Source organism: Peromyscus californicus, unplaced genomic scaffold (genome assembly GCF_007827085.1).
Source record: "Peromyscus californicus insignis strain IS unplaced genomic scaffold, ASM782708v3 Scaffold_12__1_contigs__length_115047231, whole genome shotgun sequence".
Lineage (NCBI taxonomy): Eukaryota > Metazoa > Chordata > Mammalia > Rodentia > Cricetidae > Peromyscus > Peromyscus californicus.
In genome coordinates, this window is record NW_026294413.1 from 88,288,446 (window position 1) to 88,300,648 (window position 12,203).

Here is a 12,203-nt window from a genome sequence, read left to right on the forward strand (position 1 = left end):
CAGATTGGGGGCCACAGAAAAGCCGGCAACCCCTAGTGAGTGTCAGAGACAGAGGGCTGCTGGTCATGGTTGGCTGCATAATCTCTGCTTGGAGGTCTGACAGCACAGAATGCCTTCAGATCATAAAGGACTTATGGTACAAACCCACTTTCAGATTGATTTTTTCCTCCATGAAGTGTTTCAGATGCACAGAGGTCAAACCGGGGAGACAAGGGCTGATGAAGGGTGGCTGAGGGTCATAATATTGTACATGTGCTATTTCTGGGTTCTATGTCCATAGGAAGCCTGCAGGTTGGAACTCTGGCCAAGGCAGTCTACAAGTGGGCCACAACCCTTAGCAGAAGAGTCCACAAGATCATAGTCCCACATGTGAACTCTGGCCTGCCGGGACATACTGAATTTCTCCTGTTTACCTGGGGCTGGTTACAGATGAATGGTTCTAGAACAAGTGCAATAGTATAAGGATTTTTTCTTTCCCCGAGTGAAGCTGATACTATTATACTCTGGCGGAACACTTGGAAGTCCATTTCTCCTGATCTTGCGTTTGTGCCAGGGCAATTACTCGTGATTTATAACTGACTCTCACTGGTTGCAGGGAAAAAGCTTCATTTCTCATTACTGTCAGTGGTGTGTTTTGGTTTCATCGTGATCCATGTTGGCATTGCTTGAAATTTTGATTTGAGTTGCAAAGTGGAAATTGGCCAGGGTTATGGATCAGCTCAAATTAGTGTTTCTGTATAGCAGCAAGGATTAATCAAGGAGTTGGGAAGTGGGATGTCTAATGCAAAGAGAGCTGTTTACTGTGGACTGGGTCTGCTTTTGAACCTCCAATGGCCGCCACAGTATACTTTAAGTATTTTTAGTAGAAGTTGAAACTGCGTTTCCATAAACAATTACTATACTACATATGCTAGCTGACTTGATTCTTGGCACAACAAGAACTGTCAACATTGTCTCGAGTTAGTACAATTTGGTTATTAATATTAGAAAATAAATTATTTACTTATTCTAATGCCTAGCAAGTTGCTTGAGTAACATGCCAATTAGTCAGAGGTCTTGAAAAAGACAGAGCAGTAAGAAAACCTATACAGAGAAAGCATGTGTATAATATGTTGTGTGTGTATATAAGCATATAAGGACAGCCTATGTGTGTATGCATATGTGCATATAAATACCTATATGCACACAGACTTATATTTGGACTTAGTTTTATATTAAAGAATATAAATGTGTACTCTAATAAATCTGAATCTGTGGAGCAGATTGGTGAACTGGAAATTACAGGAAGGGTTGATGTTCCAATGTTGAGTTCCAAGTCAAACTGGAGGCAGAAGTCCTCCTTCCTTGCAAGGTATGTCTATCCTCTTAAAACTTTCACCTGATTGGATGAGGCCCACCCAAATTGTGAAGGGCATCTGCTTTTTTCAAACTCTTCCTGTTTGAACCTGAGTTATATCAGTGAAAGGACCTTCCCAGCCATCATCCAGAACAGTACTTGATCAGAGAAGTGGACAGACACCACAGTTAGCCAGGAAGATATCACAGGTTTCCTGGTCCTTAAAGACCATGACATTTTTGCCTCCTTTTTCATAGAGGACCACAGGCTCACTTCAAAATAGACGCAAGATTAGCGTGTTCCCTCCGTTTCTATTGGGAATTTTTTCTGACATCTGACAGTGCTTCTATTGCTTCTGAAATCGTGAATGGGGGTGAGGTGGGGAAGATCTCCCTGTAACAATCTTCCTTGGTTTAATGTACACTAATTATTAAAATAAGGATTCCTATTTGAAAAGTCTAGAACAGGTCCTGAAGTTTTGCATTTATGCCGAGCACTGGAGTGTTGTTGTCTCTGGCATCACATTGTAAGCAGCAAGGTCCATAGCAACAACACTAATAAGCATGATACATATGTAACTTGCTGAGTACTAAGTAAACAGGAGAACATGGGGTGTGGTGGGTGCAGACCTGTAATTCCAGCACTTGGTAAGTAAAGGCGAAAGGATCAGGAGTTTAAGTACAGCCTGAGCTATATAAGACACTTTCTCAAAGAACAAACAAACAAACAAGAAAACATACAACAAGAAAGCAACAATAGAAAAGGTGCACTAAGTCTAGTTTCAATGACTTTTGCAGGAGACACTAGACAATCTGTATAGTTGTCAATCACTTAGATTCTAGAATCATCTCCTTAGGTGGCCTCTTTCTAAGAAAGAAGTGTGATGGAAAAGCACCCAATTACTCCGTGGAGAGAGCACCAATTCCTCCATGGAACTAAACCAATGGCAAAGTGAATAGAACATCAAAACATTCCGGAGACTGAAGATGGTGGAGTCCAGACTTCAGAGTGCTCCGCAGTGGGTGCTCAAGGAAGAGAGGGAACAGAAAGAGTTTCTCTCCCATTGGGCTTGCACAACCAACTGTGTTGCCTGCCAGCTGTGCCAAAAAAGTCTTTGCTCTTTTACTTCAGTCTAATCTTGCCATGTACTTGCTGTATGACCCGAGGGCAGAGAAAAGAATCCAGCGTCCTTTGAATGCCTCTATGTCAGAGTTCCATGCCAGGGACTGGACTGGTGCATCTTCCTGTGAAGCCAGGAAGGCCTGACTAATGCAGCTAGGATGCTCAAAGCTGACAATCAGAGCTAGGTTGGTCTTGAACCAAAGCCTACTACTGTGCTCTGAGACTCTGTTTCCCCATTTGTTACTGGAGCAGAACAGCTGTTCCAACCTGTCTCACTTCCCCCCCTCCACCCCCCACCCCCCACCCCCGCGCCCTCCCCCAGCACAGTATGAAAAGCAGATGTGCCCAGAGGTCTCAGAGTGTCTGTATGCAGCTGAAAACATTGCAGGGTTGCTTCCGATTTCAGGAGTAATTCCTTTGGAAGCAGTGATTAGCTTCCTCCTGGTGATTTTCAGGGTCATATGCTAAAGCTGTCTTTTCCTTTGCCTTCCATTTGGGACTAGCGTTCAGGAATCTGAAGAGGTGAAGGGGCTTGACTGGCCCGCCTGCCTTGGGGATAGTAAGAGCTTCTGGGTTCTATTCCCTCCCTTAAGGACATTTCATGAGGCCCCTGAGGTCTGATGTTTCTGATCCTGCATTATCAGAAGTGTCTTTAGAACACACACTGAACACAAATGTCTGGGGAGGAAAACAGTAACGGTGATGTGTTGTAATAAAACAAATCACTGAAATCCAAATGAGGGTCATCTCAGGCAAAAGAGCTGAACCCAGATGCATCAACCAGAGTGACTGACAGGTGGGTTTCCAGTCTGGGCCTGGGACTGTTGGCCTGCAGATCAGGTAGAGAGATTCTGTGCTCCCACACTGCCAAAGGATCCCAAGGATTCTTTCTCAGCAGCCTTTGGCTTGAAAGGATGCGCTCGCTGGTCAACAGGAGGCCTCTGCACCAAGGCATCCACGGTGTACCCAGTAACTGTCTTTCCTCTCTCCACCCAGCTTGCTGATGATCAGGGCCTCGTCCTGATGACCACAGTGGCCATGCCTGTGTTTAGTAAGCAGAACGAAACTGTGAGTATGACGCTGTGTCTCTACCTGGTGCTGGGAGGGTCATTTCTCAAATAGTTTGTACCTAAGCTCTGTAAGCTCTGGTGACCTCTTCCCCTCCCCGCCCCCAAGGATACTGCATGTGAGTTTATTCCTCTGGTTTTAATTCATTGAGAGGGCTAGTAAGCCAAATGTAAATAAGAGGGATGAGCAGAGTTCTCAGCATCCGTAGTCCCTCTCTAAAATTTAGATACTCAATGACCAGAGGAGGAGAATTCCCAGACAACTCTTGACTATGGTGGCTGCACCTCTCCTCGGTTATCTTTGATTAATTTTTTTGGAGCAAGGTATCAAAGTACTGCAAAGTGGGATGGTTTACCAAATAGTTGTGGATCTTGAGAGTCTGAAATCAAGATGTTGACAGAGCCAGGGTCCCTTCAAAGAAACAAGGGAAGAATATTTCCTTGTTTCTGGCTGTGGAGCCCAACCTCCCTTGGCCTATGGAAGCATCGTTCCACATTACATCATCTGTATGTGTCCTTCTCTCTACACCCCCATCTCTTCTTTCCTAAGGAGACCAGTAATTATGTTTAAGTGTCTCTGTGAATCTCAGATGATTCTTCAGGAGGTCTTTAGCTATGGTATCTGCAAAGACCCTATTTTCCAAATGCCATTGGATTCTGAAGTACCACTGAAGTTCTGAGTGAATGTGAGTTTTCTGTAACCCTCTTCAAACCACAAACAAAACCACACAGCAACAGACAGCAGCAATGTGTGTCTTCTTCCCAATGGCCTTTCTGTTATTGAGAGTTTCAGCAAATCACAGTGACCACCTCCCCCGAAAAGTTGGGGACACTGGTTCCACAATGCTGCTTTAAAAAAGAAATGTGTCTCCCTTTGGCCACCAGGCATCTCCTTGATGAGTGCAGATGGTGGTGAATGTGGGAAAAAAACCAAAACAGTTGGCCAGGTGGTGGTGGCACATGCCTTTAATTCCAGCATTTGGGAGGTAGAACAAGGCTGATCTCTGTGAGTTCAAGGCCAGCCTGGTTACAGAGCGAGATCCAGGACAGGCACCAAAACTACACAGAGAAACCCTGTCTCCAAAAAACAAAACAAAACAACAAAACACTATATCTCTCCTACAGAAAGTATTGATAGAAGCTAGTTCATAATCAGAGTCCTTGGCCATGAGACTTCTAGGCTCCTGCACACCATGTTTCAGTTTTCAGGAAGAAGGCGAGCACTAGAATGTCTTAGCACAAGAATGCTGCTATTAGCCCAGAGACACTCCCTTCTTGACTAGCTCTAATTTGAGTGGAAGGTGAAACAAGAAGCCTATAGAGCTCTGAGTTAGTGGTCTCAGAGAAGGCATCAGACAGTAATCTATTGTATTCTGCTTAATGTTTACTTTCTGCAGAGGTCAAAGGGCATTCTTCTGGGAGTGGTTGGCACAGATGTCCCAGTAAAAGAACTTCTGAAGACCATCCCCAAATACAAGGTAATGCACTCGTTCACTGTGGCTGGTGCCAAAGAGGGATCAGAAGTGTTGATTTGACAGAGGTCTGGCTGGAGACTCCACCTGCTCCTTAGGCAGAGTTCTCCTTACCACCATCAGAGTCTATTGCCTGCCTTTGTATCATCTGTACTGTTCCTTGATGGGTATTTCTTAATTTAAATATATTTTTTCCTTACTATCTCCTCTAACCTCAGTATAAAGACTCCTGCCAAACCGTGAGTTCAGATGAGGTCCTTGTATTTTCCTTTCGACGCTGACATGATTGGCTCCTTGAATTCCCATGGAGAAAACTTCCCCATTTGCTGGTGGAGAGGAGAAAAAATCAATATATGGGAGGGAGGTGGCCCACTCAAGGCCCAGTATAGGCATGCAGGACTGTCCCCAGGATCCCCGAGTGAGGAAAGCATGGGGCTCACTGAAGGTCTTGGTGGCCCACTGGGCAAAGGGCTCTACCTGCCATCTAGAGTTGCATCCTTTCTCTTCTCCCCAGTCCAAGGTGGACTAGCTGGCCCACCCAGCTAGCTCTGGGCTCACTCTGGTTGGCAAAGGCCCCCTCTGCTTTTATGGAGGATGAGGCCAGGCCCAGAATCTGCTGGTGCTCTCTATCATACTCTTTGGGTGGCTTCTTTGTCTGATTGGCTGAGGCTGGCTCAGGCATCGATTGACCTTGCCAACCTTCTGGCGAAACAAGAAAGTAGGAAGGACTCCATGGACATCAGGAGAGGACAGCCACCTTCTCCCACCAAGACTCTCAGACTGGGATTACGTTTCCAGAGCCGTAGCAAGGATCTAGCCCCACATAATCAAGTAGTATAAATGACAGGGCCTCAGAAAATGAGAGCCAAGAATGGGAAGAGGAAGGCTTTCTGGCTCCTGAGGAGAGCGGGCTTTTGTTGAAATCCCAGACCTTGGTATCCATAACCAGGGACCACTGTTTAAGGAAGGCATCGCTTGTAGTGTTTCAAATGAGTTTGAAGTTCCAGTTTCAGTGAACAATTGGATATGTAGAAATCCAAACACTGGTCACTACTTGATATGTACCAAATGAATCAAGGAAGAATGGATGGAAAATGGAATGTCAACAATTACCTTCTGGGTCAGTTCCTCAAATTTTCCTCTACTGGGAAGTGGGCTAAGATGTGTTAATAATAGGTAGGCACCTTTCAACCCAACTTTATAGCAAAAGAAACTGGGGTACAGAAAAGCCATGATTTTAACCTCAAGGACCCCAATATTGCTGGGAATGATGAGAGCAATTATCATGATAGTTAAGACATAGTTAAAATAAAATCATAGAAATAATGAAAAAATAGCATATTTATTGTTCTTACCATGTGGTTGGTGTCCTCCAAAGTACTCCACATGCATTGTTACCTGTTCAACATCACCCACCTAGTAGGAGATCAAAGAACACAGTGAGATTAGAAGAAGAGAGGAAAGTCAGCCATAGGGAGTAAATCAGCATCTCTGGGAATGTGTTCTGTGCTTTCCCTGAGCCTGGTGGGAAAACTGGAGACAGAGGCATGCTCCACATTGACTGAAGACATCTGTCCCTCCTCCATTTCCATAAAGAGCTTTGGGAAAGGTGTGCATGTCAGCCAGGTAGAGCTAGGGGCAGCAGGATTGGAGAAGGATCCAGGTAGAGCTAGGGAGCAGGATCCAGGTCACATTTGCCCTCTTGGTCAACACTGTATAAGGATGCGTCAGCTCTTAGCTCTGGGGATTCTCCCAAGGATTGTTCTTTCTCCCTAAACTTCATATATTTTCCCCCAAGCCATCAGACTTCCTATAACTTTTATTAAGAATCCCAGACACCCCAGCAATAATTTCCAGACACCATGGCCTCTGTTACCATAATGAGCTATTTTATAATTGGGTTCACTTCATTAGCCTGAAGGCTCTCGCTTGGAAGGGACATGCTCCTCTCCCAGGGACAGGGTCTGCACAGCTCCTGGCCTCCAGGAAAGCAGGGGAGCGAGCGGAGGATCCAGGGCCTGTTTGGCAACTCCTTGTGCTGGAAGGTTCTGTGTCCAATCTGTTCCCTGTTACTCCACGGGACTGAACATGCAAATGGACAGGGGGACTGGCTGTATTCCAGATGAAATGAGACTTAGGGATTCCGTCAGCATATTGATTTTTGGCCCAAACCAAACATTGTCCATTGTCACTTTATGAAGTTTTGATTCTCAGAGAGATCCATCTACGGGCTGCATTTGGAGGCTCCACAATCTCTCTTCTTGTAGCTGCATCAGATGATCTCCAAGAGTCACCACCCAGCACACAGAAAATTCAAATGCAGTTTTCTTGGGATGTTCTCCTGGGAAGGTGTTTAACCCAGTAGTTTCTGAACGTCAGGCAAGTTAGGCACAGGGTTGAGAAGGGCTGGCTGTGTATGCGGAAGCAGATCAGCTTCTTTTGGGCTCATTTTTTTACTGTTTACTTTGGTTCTGTTCTTGAAGATCATCAAGACAGTGTTTGAGTAAAGCAGTAAGTGCCTAGAGTGCAGACAGACTTAACTGAGTGCCTGATGCATGCCTGACACAGTGCCGAGGGCTGTGGAAGTCCAAGGTGAGTGCAGGAGCCCCTTCCAAGAAGAGGTCCCTCTCCCAGAAGAGGTTCAGCCTGAGTGCTGTCTAAAGCAAGACAGAGAAAGGAAGGGGACTTAAGGAGGGTTGAGAGGCAAGAAGGTCCAGGTATCATTTTTTCTGCCTTTTGCGAAGGCAGAAATGAAAATCATCTTGTGGTTTTATATAAATGGAATGGGAAGGAGGAAAGCAAGAACGGAGTCAGAAAATGTACAGGAGATGATTGAGAGGCCAGGAGGGGAACAGGTAAAGAGTTTATCTGAAGGGGCTGCATGAGGCTGGTACCTGAGGACAGGCCTGTGTAGGAAAGAGTACTGCCGGGGATTGCTGGTGCCAGGTCTACTGAGGGGCAGTAGGTGAAGGAGATAGTGTGGCTACGTAGGTAGGGGCCAGCCCCAGGGAGACCTGATGGGTAGACTCAGGAAACCCATCTCACACACCAAAGGGGTTTTCTATGTCTTACATAGGAAGCATGGTGAGAATTGCCTTCGACACTGGGCTGTCTCTGAGGCCTAGAGATTGGCTGGTACTGTTTTTGGAAATTAAAGCAATATAATGATGACAGTTCAAGGAGGCAGGCTTGCACCTGAGGAATGTCATAGAGAAAACATGTCATGATTGTTTGATGTGGAAGACTGAGGGTAAAGGGAACAGGCTAAGGAGATGCTTGGGTCTCTAAGGGTGGGGGAGGGGAGTCTAGGAAGTCCTAGCACCCATCTACCTAGAGAAGTTAAGAAGAGGAAGAACTTACAGAGCCACCATTGGAGATGCGGACTGCCTCCCGTGAGAGAGCTCAGGGAAGCAGAGCCCTTGGGAGAACAAAAGATGTGGGTGCTGAAGCACACAATGGAAAGTAGAGTTAAGATAGACAGGAACCACTGGGGAGGGGGTCTGAAGGAGAGCCGGGGGCCTGAGGAACCACAAAGGAGTGAGAGGAAGAAGGTGGGGCCTGGCAGCGGAGGAAATGGTGAGGAGGAGGTAGCAATCAGTTCATGAAACCAGGAGAGCCGAAAAAGAGAATCCCATAGACTCAGGCTGTTGGGAGTCTACCAGGAAGTGTGGAGAACAGTGATGTCGTCTAGTGGCTGCCAAGAGGGCAGAGTCGGAGTCTAGTGGGCCACAGATGGGCATTAGGCAGCAGAAGCAGCAGGTGGTCAGGGAGAGGATGCTGGGATAGAAAGGCCAGGCCCCTTGTATTCCCAGGGAAGAAGCACAAAGGAGGGCTGAGCTTGTGCAACCTGTGCCGATTTTTGTTCCTCCTCTGCCTCTTCTTCTCATATTCCTTCTTTCCCTGTGTCCCTCCCTGCCCCCCATCCCATCCACCCCTCTGACCATTTTTGACCGTATGCTCTGACTTTTGCCCTCATGGCTCTTACATCTGGGGGAGGGCGGCAGACATTTAATAATCGATGCCTTGACTATCAGCCATACCCTCCTAGATGCCGGTCCTCATCTGTAACGTGCTATGCCAGGGAAGAGCGGCGGAGCATTGAGACCAACCTTCTCTTGAGACCCACGGCAGAGGGAGGGGCAAAGTCGGCTGTGTTGGAAGACACTGGCTGCATTAGCTGACTATAAAATACCATTTGTTTGGTCTGATGCTGAGTTTGAATTTCCAGGCAAACCCCACTCTTGCCTTTAATGGAAGAAGTCAATCTCCCAGAGTCCTGCCTGACCCTTCCAGCCCATATTAAACCAGGACTTAATAACGATAATTAATGCAGTGTTGACTGTCTGACATTCTTCCAGGAGACAAGATGAAAGAGGTGATAGCATCTCAAAGGATAGGAAATCTCGGGTTTATCTTTCCCGGCATAATGAAATATACTTTTATCATTAGAGTCAAGTAGAATGTTATTAAGACTCGCTGTGCAAGGTAAGACCAGGAGAAACGTCTGTTGCCCTTGACGACCGCAGGCGTATTTGCTTTATGTAATACAACGGAAACTTTTAATTGCTGGTGTTAAATTCTCTGAAGTTCATTTCACATCACCTTGACGTTAAGCTAACAAGCAGACAGGGTCACTCCTGGTTTGTAAACCCTGTTGTCTGGATCATTTAATAGTATCATATGCAGGTCTGTGAGCGGCAGGGGATCTAAAGGAGGAGTAAGTAAGGGTTCAGAACTGTGAAAGGATCCCTCAGACAGAAAATAGACATTTTTTTCTTCCCTCTCTCTTTTCACTGCTCTGGCAAAAGTGGGTTATAATTTCTTGAGAGAGAGAGAGAGAGAGAGAGAATGAGAATCAGTATGGGTTTTACGCCAGAGGCCATTTTAATACATGAATGATTTGTAGGTAAATTTATTGTAGCCAATGGGTGCAGTCAAGTGTGTAATAGAAATATTGTCAAAAAGCTGGGATTATTATTTAAATAAGTGCAGTGTTAAATTTGATTACATACTTTTTAAAGCTAATAAAACATTTCATTGCTCCCAAACTATTTCCCATAGTCCCATGTAGTCAGAAAACATAAATTAAGTGAGGCTCTGCATAGAAAATTACCCAGGCTTTGTGTGGATGGAAGCATGCATGGAAAAGCTTGGCAGCCACAGTAAAAATGACAGGATATAAAGGGACCGGCTGCCCCCCACATGGGGCTGGTAGGGCTCCTTGGACACCTTAAGGATTATGGAGAGGACAGAGCAGGAGAGTGATTTAGAAATGGTCCCTGTGCGTGTGGGACAATAGATGCCTGGAAGTGAGACAGTATGAGGGCCACTCTCCCTCTTCCTCATCTCGATAAGGGAGAAAATGCCCCAACTGAAACAGTTCTGTTTGCTTGGACATGGTCCCCTTTCCAGAAATACTCATAACTTTGTCGGTTTTTCTAGAAAGTAATTGTCTTGTTTTAAATAAATAAAAATAAAGCCGTAGGATGCCAGTGTGGGGCTATGACATTTCAGATTGTGCTGTTTGCTGAGCTTATCTGTGACAGGTCCACATTTCCACCAAATGTCAAGGATCAGTGCCTTGCATTCATTTTAATGAAATATTGTGCTGATAAGGGTTATGAATGCCAAGTTTAAGCTGTAAATTACTCAGGTCGGGCTGCTTTGTGCTTTGTGAATCCGCCTGGGAGTCGGCTAATGAAGGTTTCTTTTGCGTTCCTCTTACAGTTAGGAATTCATGGTTACGCCTTCGCCATCACGAATAATGGATATATCTTGACGCACCCGGAGCTCAGGCCGCTGGTAAGAGGAGCGTCCATTCCTGAATATCTTCAGCTCTGCAGCAACGGTGCCTTGCAGCAGTTTTCATGAGAATATCACTCAGTTCATGGTGTTAAAGAGGCTGTTTGCATAGCCACAAACTAGTGTTTTGACTCACAGTGTATAGTGCTAAAGAGAAATCATAGTTTCTGCCATGTTCTTATATGTAAATCCATATATATCTAAATGCATTCGTTCATTTTAATAGAAATCTATCGGTATTTGGGAATTTTTTTTTTCTTTAACTCTACACAGTTTGAAACCCATTATAATGAATATTCATACTCTAGCCCTAGACTCACTTACTGGAAATCTGTTTTGATCGAACAAATCAGGTACAAGATCTCTGAAAATTCACTTCATTAGGATTTACTTCCCAATTACATTACCAGAATGCAGTTTTCACAGAAACTATTCAGCAACACCTTTCTGGATAAATGGAAACCGCTAAGATTTTTCTCCATTTTTCAGCACCTGAGTCATACCCAATAGCAAGCACTGTTTTTTACTTTCTCCAAGGGTGGTTTGAGGCCAACCCAAGATAGTCCATGGTCTGTCTCCTGAGGCCAGATCCTCATGAGGCGGTTGCCTAGAGCACCCCTCCAGATAACAATGAGGACTCTCTCCCAGAGGACAGCCGGGCTCTTCAGAAGCCATGCCTGAGCATCACAAGTTCAAGGCCAGTCCAGTGAGACTATCTCAGAACAGGTAAAAAAAATGTGTGCAGAGGGATGACTGTGTAGATCACAGTGGAACGCTCGTCCTGGGTCTACTAGATCCACCATGATACCAAAGAAAGAAAAACATAAAGAGATGAAGAAAGAGATGCTAATCCACTGATAGCATCTCTTCTGGATTCTGGAGAGGTGTGGAGAGGAAGGGTGACATTGCTTGTTATCCTGGGCTAGTTAGAATGTGCTGCAAGAGTGACAGCCCCTTCGATTTATGAGCCTTTAAAGAAGATATGGGTAGTAAGAGGAACACAGCCTTCTACGTGGAGGATGTGTAGGTCATTCTCTTGGCAGCATCCACACGCACACACGTGCACGCAAATGCACAGTACTGCCCGCAGCAGAAGTCTCTGTCCCTTTCCTCAGAATTAGAACATAGCAGCAGAGGACTCTGCAAATGTTTGTCAGCCAAGCGCTGTGGGACCCATTCTCTTCTCACTTGCCTCATTGTTTAGAAACTGTCCATGTGAGAGACCCATCATCATCCAACTTTGCTCTAATCACCGTGGTATTAATGGAGTCATCATGACCACATCGCATGAACCCCATATGCTTGCTTTTAGATGGGACTGATGGTGATGTTTGATTGCAGCACACAGACACAGACACACACACACACACACACACACACACACACACACACACACACACACGA

The 12,203-nt window shown here is 45.5% G+C and overlaps 1 protein-coding gene across 2 annotated transcripts in view; it reads left to right on the plus strand.

Moving 5' to 3' along the window:
- The window catches only part of Cacna2d3 (calcium voltage-gated channel auxiliary subunit alpha2delta 3), an 844,638-nt gene that overhangs the window by 636,598 nt on the left and 195,837 nt on the right, over nucleotides 1-12,203 (plus strand). For both annotated transcript variants that reach the window (XM_052733778.1, XM_052733779.1), the window contains 3 exons: nucleotides 3,455-3,526; nucleotides 4,923-5,003; nucleotides 10,725-10,799. In XM_052733778.1, the coding sequence (XP_052589738.1) occupies nucleotides 3,455-3,526; nucleotides 4,923-5,003; nucleotides 10,725-10,799 (228 nt within the window). The remainder of the gene's footprint in view (nucleotides 1-3,454; nucleotides 3,527-4,922; nucleotides 5,004-10,724; nucleotides 10,800-12,203) is intronic.